Source organism: Apus apus, chromosome 25 (assembly GCF_020740795.1).
Source record: "Apus apus isolate bApuApu2 chromosome 25, bApuApu2.pri.cur, whole genome shotgun sequence".
In the NCBI taxonomy this organism is placed as follows: domain Eukaryota; kingdom Metazoa; phylum Chordata; class Aves; order Apodiformes; family Apodidae; genus Apus; species Apus apus.
Window position 1 is genome coordinate 5,826,550 of NC_067306.1, and position 15,320 is coordinate 5,841,869.

The following is a 15,320-nucleotide window of genomic DNA, read 5'->3' on the forward strand; positions in this document are numbered from 1 at the left end:
CAAGCTGCAGCACTGCATCTGGCATTGGGGTGGACATAAGGAACCCGTGCCCCATCCCAGCCAGCAGCAACACTGTGCCAGAAGTGCACTGATGCAGGGACACGGGGCTGCATGGGCAGGCAGGCTGTCTTGGTCATTCTCCCAGTACATACAGCAAGAAATGGAGGGCACGGGGGACAGAGACGGCGTTTCACTTCCCCGAGCACCTCCCTGCCAGGCCAAATTCAGCTGTAGACGGGCTCCTTCTGGCAAGGGCAATCAGCCACCATGAAGCCCAACAGAAGTAAGACGTGGAGCTCTTGGAGGGAGTCCAGAGGAGTGCCACAAATTTGTTCAGAGGGCTGGAGCACCTCTGCTACGTAGACAGGTTGAGAAAGTTGGGCTTGATCAACCTGGAGAAGAGAAGGCTCAGGTGACACCTTATAATTGCCTTCTGGCACCTAAAGGGGAACTACAAAAAGCTGTGTGGGGACTTTTGTAAGGGCATGTAGCGACAGGACAAGGGCAAATGGCTTTAAAATGGAAGAGGGTAGATTTAGGTTTGATGTTAGGACAAAATTCTTTGTTGTGAGGGTGGTGTGACACTGGCCCAGGTTGTCCAGAGAAGCTGTGGCTGCTCCATCCATGGAAGTGTTCAAGGCCAGGCTGGGTGGAGATTTGAGACACACGGTCTAGCGGAAGGTGTCCCTGCCCATGCAGAGTGGCATAAAAAATAGAGGATCTTTAAGGTCCCATTCCACCCAAAGCATTCTATGATTCTATGCAATGCTCATGCATACACGAGGGGGGAGGGGAGAGTACCCCCCTCTATGACCCGTACGTGCCGCCGTGAGAAGGGTCACACCAGTTCAGTCTGATACACATGTGCTCATGCCCGCCTGCGTGGAACCATGCAAAACTGTCCGTGCTCACACAGAGCCAGGAAAACATCAGCAACCCGGGCCTCTGCTGAGGAGATGCTGAGGCCCACACTGGCGCTAAAGGACTCAATATGCCAGGGAAGGAACAGGCCCCAGACATGCTCATGCTGTTGCCTGAAGACCTGCAGAGACGGAAAAGAGAGGGATTAAGGCAAAGGACTGTTAGCAACACTGTCCTGTCAGCACCGTTAGTATTGCAGTGGGGTCCAACCCTCCCAGCTGAAGGCCATCTGCGTGCAACAGCGAGCAAACACAAGAGACAGATGAGGGCAGTGGGAGAGCAGGACCTGGAATGTCCTCTCACAGGGGAGAACTTGGGTGTCTGGACAAGAAGCATGAGAGTTGTGCTCATTTTCCTGAAAAGTGCACCAAAAACAAGCCCACAGGAATGACCGACGTGCACATCACCAGCCTGCAGAGGATATCACCGGCTCTTCTGCCTCTGCTGACGTGTTCCAGCTCTGGAAAACCTCAGGCCTCTCATCCCGGCACTTACGGAAGGTGTCACACGGCAAAAAATACACGTGGCGTAAGCCAGGAAATGAAAAGGCAGCAGTGCAGGAAACCAGGACACAGCCCGTACCATTACCTGAAGTGGTTTGCATTTGTCAGGAGCTTGTCAGAAGATTGTTACTTCCACACAGGCTGCCTCTGGGCCTCAGGCGGTGCAGGGCTACTATAAAAGGCTGCCCAAGTCCAAGCTCTCTCATCCACTTCTCTCGCCTCCTTCTCCTTGGGAATCAGGTGAGTGCGAAGCCTCTTCTCCTCCTCCTTCAAGATCAGGGCTCTCCTGACTGTGTGTCTTGGGGGACATGGGCTGTCCTAGCCCAGGGCTGGGAGCTGCTTCTCATGGTTGAGGGAAGGAGGGAGAAGGTCTTTCCTAGCGAGAGAGGCTGTGACTTTGTTGAGGTGGCTCCTGGGCTTTGAGCGGGATAGTGTGTGTTGGGCCAAGAGGTGGTTGGGTGCAGTGCTGCTTCTCATGCATCCCTCTGCTCTGCTTGCCTCTGTCCCCTCTCCCAGGTGCACCTCTCTCCCCGAGGCATGTCCTGCTACAACCAGTGCCAGCCCTGCTGCCAGCCCTGCGGCCCGACCCCACTGGCCAGCAGCTGCAATGAGCCCTGTTGCAGGCAGTGCCAGCCTTCCACCATTGTCATCCAGCCGTCCCCCGTGGTGGTGACCCTGCCCGGCCCCATCCTCAGCTCCTTCCCACAGAACACTGCTGTGGGCTCCTCCACCTCGGCTGCTGTTGGCAGCATCCTCAGCTGTGACGGAGTGCCCATCAACTCTGGGTGCTGTGACCTCTCCTGCATTGCCAGCCGCTACTGTGGCAGCAGATGTCGGCCCTGCTAATGCTTCTGGAGTCCTCGCCTGGCAATAACCTCCCAAGACCACAGGACATGGTGATGAACATGCAACAGACCCTTGTGTCATTAGTTTTTTTCTCCAGTCTTCTGTCTCTCTCATTCATTTGCTGCCTCAAGCTCCCACTGCAAGCCTAGCAGGGACCTGTGTGCCTCCCTCCTCCGCAGGGCAGGCAGACGGACACCGCGCGGCATCTGCACCACGTCTCACGGCTGCCCCTGGTGCCTCCCACGCGGCTCATTGGAGCCACCTCCTTTTCTTCTTTTGACTCATTAAAGGCGTTCCGCATCCAAGCCTGGGCCTCTGAGTGCTCTTTACTTCTGTGGCAAGTCTTTGAACCTGGTTAAGGGAAAAGGTGGAGGAAGGGGTGGGTGGGACTCCTAGCAGTGTATTTTTCCATTTGGAAACATGGTGAAAAGAGAGGCATTGAGGACGGATGTTTGGAGCTTGGGATGCAGGGAAGGGGGTCTGTCGTGAGCCAGTACAGGGGGGCTATCCGCTGTCAGGATAGTTTTGCGACTCCCTCTCCCGATGTGGAGGGGTTTTTGAATGAGCCCGAGGGTCACACGCGGCGCTGCCTCTCACGGAGGAACGGCCACCGTGGGACTGTATTTCAGGGTGGTAGTTAGAAAGCACCCCCACCACACCTCGCTCAGAAATTGCCTCTAAAGCCAAGATTTACTCCACAAACTGATCGGTTTCTTAAGGGTTAACACCAACCGAGGGATGATGTTTAGGGACAATGCCAATGTGAATGGCTACCAGGGATATAAATTTATATGTAGTGAGAAAGTGTCCTTTTATTAGAGGGCACCTTTATCTCTTTTAGGTGGGACAAAATATCAGAAGGAATATTCCATGTCCCCTCTTTCCACTTTATTCCCAGAAAGTTTCCCTCTTGGGAAGGTGGTTGTCTCTTTTCCTCAGGGATTTCTACATGCAAGTCGGTTAGATGCTTGATGATAGCATCATAAACTGCTTTTACCTCCTTCTCACTCAGGCCCCCTATCAGAACATCGTCTGTGTACTGATAGACTTTAACACTGGTGTTATACTTGATTTCTGGAATGTTTTCCAGCTCACATGCAAGCGCGTGGTGGGCCAGTGTGGGTGAATATTTATATCCCTGGGGTAACCTTGTGAAAGTGTACTGCACCCCATCCCAAGTGAAGGCAAAATATTTTTGGTCCTCAGGATCAATAGGGATTTGGAAAAACATATCCTTTACATCCAATGAGGCCAGCACTGAGTGTGCTGCTTCCTGGATTTCTAGTACCAAATCAGCAATGTTAGGTACAGCAGCTGTGAGTGTATCTGCATTGGCATTCAATTTCCTGTAAGCAACAGACATCCTCCATTTACCATTTGGTTTATTACAGGCCAGATTGGGCAGTTAAATGGTGAATGACAGGGCACAATAATGCCCTTTTGTTTTAAGTCAGAAATTACTTCTTTAATACCTTCCTTTGCAGCAATTGGGATAGAGTATTGTCTCATATTTGTTATCCTGCTTTGTGGCAGGTGTGGAGCACACTGTAACAATCTTATCTTTTGTGTGGGTGTGCCAAAATTCCAGCGACGGCCTTCTTCATCTCTCCACGCTCGGCCTGTGAAAACATCCATTCCTAACAAATAGTAAGGAATGTCACCCACAATCATTTCAGTCCAAATTGGTTTTTCCTTTCCTGGTAGATTTAAAGTGACTGTAGCTGTTTTTTGTAAAGCAGAGTTACCAAATGCTCCACTTACATATATTGGCTTTAGAGATGATTTAATACCACATTGTTTAGCTACGTCGGCTTTCAGCGTGGAAATTTGTGCTCCCGTGTCTACCACAAATGTTACAGGATAACGTTTTGGCCCAACAGCACAGGTAAGTTCCAAGTCCCCATTTTTATTTTGAACTAACCTTAACACATTTTGCCAATCTTTTGGAGGACTGGAAGTTTTAGGGCCTGATTGATTACTGTTTGTTTGCCAATCATTTTTAGTTTCTGTATTAAGATTCTGTCCCTTTCCCCTCCTCCGCTGTCTTTTAGATTTTCTTTTCTTTGCAGAAGGAGAGTTATTTAGTTTCCCAAGCTATTGGATCTTTCTCTCGATCTCTCTCTTGAATTAGACTGTGAGTTAGGCCTTCTAGACTGATTGTCTCTTGAATCAGATCTTGAGTTAGGCCTTTTAGACCAATCTTCTATTAGGTCTTTCAGGTGCTGATAAGAACAATTCTGGGACAAAAGCCTTGGTGGGATACCTATACGCCTGGCTTCCTCCTTAAGCTTAGCGTACGGCCCCACGTTACCTTGTGATGAAGCATGTTGATTTTCAGGGCGCTGATTTCTATGTGTGCTAGGTGGTTTTCTGTTTTGTTTACCTCTATTCACGACTGTCCAGTCACCCCGTGATCTTCCTTGCTGCTTAGGAGGAGGGAGGTTCCGGGGTGGCCTAACAGCCATATCAGCATACGAAGGTTGAGTGACTTGTCTGACTGCAGGAGGTTTGTGAGATTTTTCTGAAATAGTTCTACCATACTCCTTCCTATAAGTCATTAATTCTGTAACCAAATTGGACCATGTAAATCCTCGCTTATGTCCATCTTGGAGTTTACCTTTAATTTGGATGACGACACCTTGAATCGGTCCAGAAAGTCCCCTGATTAGAACATTCAGTCTTTCCGGTTTTACTCGAAGACTCATAGGACTTTTCTGATCTGGTATTAATTCATGGTCATAAATCATTTGGAGCACAGCAGCCTTTCTTATGTTAGCTATAAGATTAGAGTCGTCCCCTTCCAGGGCCAATGGCTCCCCTCTGTAAAGGAGATTAGTTGTGCCGACACAAAAAGCTGCACGCTGAGTTAGGGTCCAGGGGTGCGACTTGTCTTCAGTTGTTAAAATAATTCTGGGTCCCCAGTACCCTTCAGCTTCTGCGTCACTCAACATGATATGGTCTCCTCCTGTGAGGGACACTCTCATTACATACTCAGCTTCCGTCTCAGATGGAAGCCTGCTGTATTGATTTCTAATATTTGTCAATTCCATTGCAGTATAAGGTATTTCTTTAATTATTACCTCTTTTTTCTTATTGGCACCTTCTCCTTTCTGAGAATGGGAAGTTCTCACAATTGGGCGCAGATATTTATATTCTTCTCCCTCCTCCATCTCATCCTCAGAATTATGGGGAGAAGATGAGTGGATTGAAACGTCTTCCTCCCTAGCAAGAAGTTGATTATGTTTCTCTTCCCGGCTGTATGCTCCTTTAGCAATGAATTCACACACCTCCTTTATGTCAGCTAATAAACTCTCCAGCTTGCTATCTGCCGAGGAGGGGAGAGGGAGCGGCTGCTCAGGGGCTTGCTTCTGTTTTGATTTTGAAAGGGAAGGATTAAGAATTTCTATTTTGTCATTAAAAGATAACTGCTTATTAACCAACTGATCATGTAAGGGCACCTGCAATGAGCTTACAGGCTTGCATTTTTTTATTGTCTCAAAGCAGTCCTGAGGCTCATGGTTCGTGCCATCTGACTCCGAGGAATCTGAGGAGTTTAAGGTATCCCCAGAGTCCTCCCTCCTCGAAGGGGAAGCATCTTTTTGTTTTAACTGCCCTCGCTGTTGAATCTCTTGTTTTAGCCCCTCAATTTCCTGTTGCAGTCCCATATTTTCCCGTTCCAGCTCTGCACACTCCCGTTGCACCTTTGTCTGCAACTCCTTATACGCCTGTAGTAACTCCTTATTCGCTTGTTGCAACCTTTCATTTTCTTGTTGCAGCTCTTTATTTTCCTGCTGCGCCTTGAAACACTCTTGGTACAACTCTTGAATCTGTCGGTGCACTCCCGCATACCCTTGCTCAAGCCCTTGCTGCAGCCCTTTGAACTCTTGCTGCACCCCAGTATACTCTCGCTGCAGCTTTGTGATCTCTTGCCGCTGCATTCTCCCATCCCTCCATGCAACTGTGGCCAGGATAAAGAAACAGCGGGCATTGATATAATCTATCCCATATTTCTTGATATCCTTTTTTAAGCCTCCAAATAAAGAGGATTCTTTATTCAATTTTATAAGGTTATCTGCAATGATATGGAAGTCTCCCTTCACATAGGCCTCTCGAGCCCACAGAAATTCTTCAAAGGTTGGAATGTATTTGTGCTTTTTAAGGTAGTCCCACAAGGGCTGCACAAGTGCATATTTGTGCAGTTCCTCCTCAAACAGAGAAGTTGACCCATCCTGAACCTCGATATTTTCTGCCTGAGTGGCAACCTTCGCAGGAGTGGTACCTTCTGCACAAGCAGCCTCAGCATTGGTACTCTCGGTGCTCATTTTGATACCAAAGACCCTCAATATCCCACTTCTGACACCACGATGTTGCGGGCCGGTACTGGGGGGCTACCGGCTGTCAGGATGTTTCCGTGACTTCCCCCCCCAGTGTGGAGAGGTTTGTGAATGAGACCGAGGGTCACACGTGGCGTTCGCCTCTCACGGCCGCTGCGGGACCGTATCTTAGAGGGTAGATTAGAATACCCTCCCACCACGCTCACAAATTGCTACTGAGACCAATGTTTAGTTTACGAATTAATCGGTTTATTAAGGGTCAACACTAATTAAGGGAACAAGGTTCAGGAGAGGTTGTCTAGGTGTATATTGGAAAGGGATTCAAAGGTACTATGGTCTTATTAAAGACATACTCCAAGGAGGAGTGTAAAATCAATGGAGTGAAAGGGTAGGAGTTGAGCCCAGCAGGAAAGTTAAGAGTGTGTGTGTGTGTGTGTGTGTGTGTATTTACCCTCCTTCCGCAGCGCGTGGTTCCCGGGATGCGCTGGCAGGCTCGGCAGGAGATCCGTGGGGGGGCTTCCCGGGAACCGGGGCGACCCCTCCCAGCAGCAGCAGCTGCGGCAAGCACGGCTCTAGTCCCGAAGTGGGTGGCGAAGGCAGGCTGGGCAAGCTCCTACTTTGGTCCGGTTTGGTTCAGGCTGAGCAGGCAGGGTCCCCGCGGAGCGGGCACAGGCGGCACCCCCTTCCCTCTCCGCTCCTCTGGACAGCGGTTGCTGGCATTCCAGGCCGCTTCTGGTACTGCAGCAGGGTCTCCTCCCGGTCAGGCAGAGAGCACCGGCCTGGAAATCTTGCCCTCTTTTATAGATCAGAAATCACTGTTCAAGAAAGTACCTCTGTTCAAATTAGCCAATTAGCGCTGGCCAGGTACATGCTCTGTTAGAGGCAGTCTTTAACCTGTTGTCCATCCTTCTGCCAGTTATCACAACCCTCATGCTGTCCTTCCTACTGCGGAGTTACCTGGTAGAACAAGAGGCCTGTTCCATTCTGTCCTTGGCTAAATCAGTAAAAAGGCGCCACTCTTGTTTTGCTGGCTTGAAAGGCATTTTGTTTAGTCTGATGTGGGGGGAGAGAAGATGGACTGCTCCCCACAAGGTGCTTTTAAGGGAGAGGATTAAGGACCAAAAGGAGGAGGGGAGGAGGGAAGGAAGCCCGACGCCAGTCCTCCTTAAGAGGTCAAGCTGTGTGTGTGAGTATGAGGAAAGGAGTGTGTTTGTGTTTGTGTGTGTGTGTGAGGTGATGTTACCCTCCGGCAGCTTGTCCAGCAGCGGTCGGTGGCCGGACGGCAGGACGGCAGGTCCGTGGTGTCAGAGGGGCAGCCTCTCGGCAGCGGGTGCAGCGGCCGCTGGTTTCCCCTCCAGCGGCAGCAACACGGGGAGGGGGCTCCGGCCCCGACCCCAGGGCTCGGGACCCCGGCACGCTCGGCGCTGAGGCTCAGGCTGGACCCGGGGCAGGCAGGCAGGCAGGGTCCCAGCACCAGTGTCCGCAGCAGGGGGGTGTCCCACGCAGTAAGCATCAAAACGGGCCTCAGAGAGAAGGAGGAGGGAAGGACCCACCTGCTGCCCTCGCCACCTTTGATACCCCCTGACCCACCTGTCCAGTCAGTGTCACTGCCCAGAGCCAACGAGCGTCCATGAGCCCCACGTTAGGGCGGTGACTGCCAGGGGCACAGGATGGCTTGTCGCCCATCCTTTCTGTCCCAGACCACATCTGTTGTTTTGGGTTCAGTTGTCCTTGAGAAGCAAGTCTGGTATAGTTCGTTACCTGGGCATAATCAGGAGAGGCCTTCTCTGGCTTAAAAGGAATTTTATTTAGACTTATGTGGAGAAGAAAAGAACAGTTTCCCACAAGTGCCCATTTCCTGAAAAGTGTACCAAAAACAAGCCCACAGGAATGACCGACGTGCACATCACCAGCCTGCAGAGGATATCACCGGCTCTTCTGCCTCTGCTGACGTGTTCCAGCTCTGGAAAACCTCAGGCCTCTCATCCCGGCACTTACGGAAGGTGTCACACGGCAAAAAATACACGTGGCGTAAGCCAGGAAATGAAAAGGCAGCAGTGCAGGAAACCAGGACACAGCCCGTACCATTACCTGAAGTGGTTTGCATTTGTCAGGAGCTTGTCAGAAGATTGTTACTTCCACACAGGCTGCCTCTGGGCCTCAGGCGGTGCAGGGCTACTATAAAAGGCTGCCCAAGTCCAAGCTCTCTCATCCACTTCTCTCGCCTCCTTCTCCTTGGGAATCAGGTGAGTGCGAAGCCTCTTCTCCTCCTCCTTCAAGATCAGGGCTCTCCTGACTGTGTGTCTTGGGGGACATGGGCTGTCCTAGCCCAGGGCTGGGAGCTGCTTCTCATGGTTGAGGGAAGGAGGGAGAAGGTCTTTCCTAGCGAGAGAGGCTGTGACTTTGTTGAGGTGGCTCCTGGGCTTTGAGCGGGATAGTGTGTGTTGGGCCAAGAGGTGGTTGGGTGCAGTGCTGCTTCTCATGCATCCCTCTGCTCTGCTTGCCTCTGTCCCCTCTCCCAGGTGCACCTCTCTCCCCGAGGCATGTCCTGCTACAACCAGTGCCAGCCCTGCTGCCAGCCCTGCGGCCCGACCCCACTGGCCAGCAGCTGCAATGAGCCCTGTTGCAGGCAGTGCCAGAACTCCACCATTGTCATCGAGCCCTCCCCCGTGGTGGTGACCCTGCCCGGCCCCATCCTCAGCTCCTTCCCACAGAACACCGTGGTGGGCTCCTCCACCTCGGCTGCTGTTGGCAGCATCCTCAGCTGTGACGGAGTGCCCATCAACTCTGGGTGCTGTGACCTCTCCTGCATTGCCAGCCGCTACTGTGGCAGCAGATGTCGGCCCTGCTAATGCTTCTGGAGTCCTCGCCTGGCAACAACCTCCCAAGACCACAGGACATGGTGGTGAACATGCAACAGACCCTTGTGTCGTTAGTTTTTTTCTCCAGTCTTCTGTCTCTCTCATTCATTTGCTGCCTCAAGCTCCCACTGCCAGCCTAGCAGGGACCTGTGTGCCTCCCTCCTCCGCAGGGCAGGCAGACGGACACCGCGCGGCATCTGCACCACGTCTCACGGCTGCCCCTGGTGCCTCCCACGCGGCTCATTGGAGCCACCTCCTTTTCTTCTTTTGACTCATTAAAGGCGTTCCGCATCCAAGCCTGGGCCTCTGAGTGCTCTTTACTTCTGTGGCAAGTCTTTGAACCTGGTTAAGGGAAAAGGTGGAGGAAGGGGTGGGTGGGACTCCTAGCAGTGTATTTTTCCATTTGGAAACATGGTGAAAAGAGAGGCATTGAGGACGGATATTCGGAGCATGAGATGCAGGGGAAGGGGTCTGTGACATCCAAGGGAGCAGGTGTTTCTTCTCGGTCATCAATTCTGATGTGGGACCTCTGGGAGCAGGGTCAGAAAGAACTGGCTGAAGAAAGCAGGTCACCAGCACAGCAGCTCCCATTCACAGCTTTCCTGCCACATGCCCTTTGGGGTCTCCTTGTTCATTTGAGGCTATGTCAGGAGGGTTGGTTGTTGTAACTCTGCCCCTACTTGCCAGCTACACCTGCAGAAATTCCATTTGACATCACTGACCATTGTCTCCCGTGGGAAGTACAGTGGGAGAAAGAGTCTGCTCCTGGTGACATGGGAAGAAATTTGAAATAACCCCGTAGGTGACTAACACTCACGGCACTTTTGGTGATAGGGTGGTTGCAAAAGCAACGGAGATCACGGTTGGCTTCAAGAAACCTACCTAGCAACTTCATTCCTCTCCCTCCTCTATGGGACAGGAGGAGAAAGTGACAACTGTTGTGGGCTGAGATAAAGAAAGGGGATTCCTTATCACTTGCCATCAGTGGCAAAACAGTCTTCACTTGGGGAAGATCCATTGACATTTTGCCGATGAAAAATATGGGGAGAAACAGCCTCCAAGACCTCAGAGATAATGACTTCATCCCCACCCCTTTTTCCACGGCCTCGCCGTGGAAATTCCATCATTCACAGCTCTTCTGTTTCCTCCTCCCCTAAGAAGTGCCGTGGGATGTGGAACGGTGGGTTGTGGTCAGTACAGGAGAGCTCCTCACTGAGCAAATAGGGATTTCTTGTAACCACTTAGGAAAATGCAACGGAGTTGGAGAGGTTTCGCAAAAGAGCGGGTGCCTTCCTTGACACACACAGTTTCTAGGCCCTCAGGCTGATTTTTCTTTTAATTTTGATTATTTTTTTTTTTCTGCATTAGGGCATGTGAAAGACCTGGTGCTTGAAGAGCAAGGGAGTTTCACTCAAAGCTGTTGGATTCTACCGGTGGCACCAAGAGCGTCTGTCCTACGTCTCCCAGCAGGGCAACAGCTGGAGCCCAGACGCTTGTGAGGTCTTGGCCCCTGCCTGATTCAGCACAAAGCTGACAAGCTGCAGCACTGCATCTGGCATTGGGGTGGACATAAGGAACCCGTGCCCCATCCCAGCCAGCAGCAACACTGTGCCAGAAGTGCACTGATGCAGGGACACGGGGCTGCATGGGCAGGCAGGCTGTCTTGGTCATTCTCCCAGTACATACAGCAAGAAATGGAGGGCACGGGGGACAGAGACGGCGTTTCACTTCCCCGAGCACCTCCCTGCCAGGCCAAATTCAGCTGTAGACGGGCTCCTTCTGGCAAGGGCAATCAGCCACCATGAAGCCCAACAGAAGTAAGACGTGGAGCTCTTGGAGGGAGTCCAGAGGAGTGCCACAAATTTGTTCAGAGGGCTGGAGCACCTCTGCTACGTAGACAGGTTGAGAAAGTTGGGCTTGATCAACCTGGAGAAGAGAAGGCTCAGGTGACACCTTATAATTGCCTTCTGGCACCTAAAGGGGAACTACAAAAAGCTGTGTGGGGACTTTTGTAAGGGCATGTAGCGACAGGACAAGGGCAAATGGCTTTAAAATGGAAGAGGGTAGATTTAGGTTTGATGTTAGGACAAAATTCTTTGTTGTGAGGGTGGTGTGACACTGGCCCAGGTTGTCCAGAGAAGCTGTGGCTGCTCCATCCATGGAAGTGTTCAAGGCCAGGCTGGGTGGAGATTTGAGACACACGGTCTAGCGGAAGGTGTCCCTGCCCATGCAGAGTGGCATAAAAAATAGAGGATCTTTAAGGTCCCATTCCACCCAAAGCATTCTATGATTCTATGCAATGCTCATGCATACACGAGGGGGGAGGGGAGAGTACCCCCCTCTATGACCCGTACGTGCCGCCGTGAGAAGGGTCACACCAGTTCAGTCTGATACACATGTGCTCATGCCCGCCTGCGTGGAACCATGCAAAACTGTCCGTGCTCACACAGAGCCAGGAAAACATCAGCAACCCGGGCCTCTGCTGAGGAGATGCTGAGGCCCACACTGGCGCTAAAGGACTCAATATGCCAGGGAAGGAACAGGCCCCAGACATGCTCATGCTGTTGCCTGAAGACCTGCAGAGACGGAAAAGAGAGGGATTAAGGCAAAGGACTGTTAGCAACACTGTCCTGTCAGCACCGTTAGTATTGCAGTGGGGTCCAACCCTCCCAGCTGAAGGCCATCTGCGTGCAACAGCGAGCAAACACAAGAGACAGATGAGGGCAGTGGGAGAGCAGGACCTGGAATGTCCTCTCACAGGGGAGAACTTGGGTGTCTGGACAAGAAGCATGAGAGTTGTGCTCATTTTCCTGAAAAGTGCACCAAAAACAAGCCCACAGGAATGACCGACGTGCACATCACCAGCCTGCAGAGGATATCACCGGCTCTTCTGCCTCTGCTGACGTGTTCCAGCTCTGGAAAACCTCAGGCCTCTCATCCCGGCACTTACGGAAGGTGTCACACGGCAAAAAATACACGTGGCGTAAGCCAGGAAATGAAAAGGCAGCAGTGCAGGAAACCAGGACACAGCCCGTACCATTACCTGAAGTGGTTTGCATTTGTCAGGAGCTTGTCAGAAGATTGTTACTTCCACACAGGCTGCCTCTGGGCCTCAGGCGGTGCAGGGCTACTATAAAAGGCTGCCCAAGTCCAAGCTCTCTCATCCACTTCTCTCGCCTCCTTCTCCTTGGGAATCAGGTGAGTGCGAAGCCTCTTCTCCTCCTCCTTCAAGATCAGGGCTCTCCTGACTGTGTGTCTTGGGGGACATGGGCTGTCCTAGCCCAGGGCTGGGAGCTGCTTCTCATGGTTGAGGGAAGGAGGGAGAAGGTCTTTCCTAGCGAGAGAGGCTGTGACTTTGTTGAGGTGGCTCCTGGGCTTTGAGCGGGATAGTGTGTGTTGGGCCAAGAGGTGGTTGGGTGCAGTGCTGCTTCTCATGCATCCCTCTGCTCTGCTTGCCTCTGTCCCCTCTCCCAGGTGCACCTCTCTCCCCGAGGCATGTCCTGCTACAACCAGTGCCAGCCCTGCTGCCAGCCCTGCGGCCCGACCCCACTGGCCAGCAGCTGCAATGAGCCCTGTTGCAGGCAGTGCCAGCCTTCCACCATTGTCATCCAGCCGTCCCCCGTGGTGGTGACCCTGCCCGGCCCCATCCTCAGCTCCTTCCCACAGAACACTGCTGTGGGCTCCTCCACCTCGGCTGCTGTTGGCAGCATCCTCAGCTGTGACGGAGTGCCCATCAACTCTGGGTGCTGTGACCTCTCCTGCATTGCCAGCCGCTACTGTGGCAGCAGATGTCGGCCCTGCTAATGCTTCTGGAGTCCTCGCCTGGCAATAACCTCCCAAGACCACAGGACATGGTGATGAACATGCAACAGACCCTTGTGTCATTAGTTTTTTTCTCCAGTCTTCTGTCTCTCTCATTCATTTGCTGCCTCAAGCTCCCACTGCAAGCCTAGCAGGGACCTGTGTGCCTCCCTCCTCCGCAGGGCAGGCAGACGGACACCGCGCGGCATCTGCACCACGTCTCACGGCTGCCCCTGGTGCCTCCCACGCGGCTCATTGGAGCCACCTCCTTTTCTTCTTTTGACTCATTAAAGGCGTTCCGCATCCAAGCCTGGGCCTCTGAGTGCTCTTTACTTCTGTGGCAAGTCTTTGAACCTGGTTAAGGGAAAAGGTGGAGGAAGGGGTGGGTGGGACTCCTAGCAGTGTATTTTTCCATTTGGAAACATGGTGAAAAGAGAGGCATTGAGGACGGATGTTTGGAGCTTGGGATGCAGGGAAGGGGGTCTGTCGTGAGCCAGTACAGGGGGGCTATCCGCTGTCAGGATAGTTTTGCGACTCCCTCTCCCGATGTGGAGGGGTTTTTGAATGAGCCCGAGGGTCACACGCGGCGCTGCCTCTCACGGAGGAACGGCCACCGTGGGACTGTATTTCAGGGTGGTAGTTAGAAAGCACCCCCACCACACCTCGCTCAGAAATTGCCTCTAAAGCCAAGATTTACTCCACAAACTGATCGGTTTCTTAAGGGTTAACACCAACCGAGGGATGATGTTTAGGGACAATGCCAATGTGAATGGCTACCAGGGATATAAATTTATATGTAGTGAGAAAGTGTCCTTTTATTAGAGGGCACCTTTATCTCTTTTAGGTGGGACAAAATATCAGAAGGAATATTCCATGTCCCCTCTTTCCACTTTATTCCCAGAAAGTTTCCCTCTTGGGAAGGTGGTTGTCTCTTTTCCTCAGGGATTTCTACATGCAAGTCGGTTAGATGCTTGATGATAGCATCATAAACTGCTTTTACCTCCTTCTCACTCAGGCCCCCTATCAGAACATCGTCTGTGTACTGATAGACTTTAACACTGGTGTTATACTTGATTTCTGGAATGTTTTCCAGCTCACATGCAAGCGCGTGGTGGGCCAGTGTGGGTGAATATTTATATCCCTGGGGTAACCTTGTGAAAGTGTACTGCACCCCATCCCAAGTGAAGGCAAAATATTTTTGGTCCTCAGGATCAATAGGGATTTGGAAAAACATATCCTTTACATCCAATGAGGCCAGCACTGAGTGTGCTGCTTCCTGGATTTCTAGTACCAAATCAGCAATGTTAGGTACAGCAGCTGTGAGTGTATCTGCATTGGCATTCAATTTCCTGTAAGCAACAGACATCCTCCATTTACCATTTGGTTTATTACAGGCCAGATTGGGCAGTTAAATGGTGAATGACAGGGCACAATAATGCCCTTTTGTTTTAAGTCAGAAATTACTTCTTTAATACCTTCCTTTGCAGCAATTGGGATAGAGTATTGTCTCATATTTGTTATCCTGCTTTGTGGTAGGCGCGGAGCACACTGCAATAATCTTATCTTTGGTGTGGGTGTGCCAAAATTCCAGCAACGGCCTTCTTCATCTCTCCACGCTCGGCCCGTGAGAACATCCATTCCTAACAAATTGTAAGGAATGTCACCCATAATCATTTCAGTCCAAATTGGTTTTTCCTCTCCTGGTAAATTTAAAGTGACTTTAGCTGTTTTTTGTAAAGCAGAGTTACCAAATGCTCCACTTACATATATTGGCTTTAGAGATGATTTAATACCACATTGTTTAGCTACGTCGGCTTTCAGCGTGGAAATTTGTGCTCCCGTGTCTACCACAAATGTTACAGGATAACGTTTTGGCCCAACAGCACAGGTAAGTTCCAAGTCCCCATTTTTATTTTGAACTAACCTTAACACATTTTGCCAATCTTTTGGAGGACTGGAAGTTTTAGGGCCTGATTGATTACTGTTTGTTTGCCAATCATTTTTAGTTTCTGTATTAAGATTCTGTCCCTTTCCCCTCCTCCGCTGTCTTTTAG

The 15,320-nt window shown here is 51.3% G+C and overlaps 3 protein-coding genes across 3 annotated transcripts; all 3 read left to right on the forward strand.

Moving 5' to 3' along the window:
* The first annotated feature begins 1,308 nt into the window (after positions 1-1,308).
* LOC127394266 (uncharacterized) lies at positions 1,309-2,270 on the forward strand. The gene is given in 3 exon segments (XM_051640106.1): positions 1,309-1,566; positions 1,569-1,664; positions 1,941-2,270. Coding segments are annotated over 3 exon segments (684 nt in total).
* A 6,537-nt stretch (positions 2,271-8,807) lies between these two features.
* Positions 8,808-9,456, forward strand: LOC127394487 (feather keratin Cos2-3-like). The gene is made up of 2 exons (XM_051640503.1): positions 8,808-8,850; positions 9,146-9,456. The coding sequence occupies exon 2, from the start codon at positions 9,148-9,150 to the stop codon at positions 9,454-9,456; it is 309 nt and encodes a 102-aa protein (XP_051496463.1). The 5' UTR covers positions 8,808-8,850; positions 9,146-9,147.
* A 2,851-nt stretch (positions 9,457-12,307) lies between these two features.
* Positions 12,308-13,269, forward strand: LOC127394267 (uncharacterized). Its single transcript, XM_051640107.1, is given in 3 exon segments — positions 12,308-12,565; positions 12,568-12,663; positions 12,940-13,269. Coding segments are annotated over 3 exon segments (684 nt in total).
* The last annotated feature ends 2,051 nt before the right edge of the window (positions 13,270-15,320 follow it).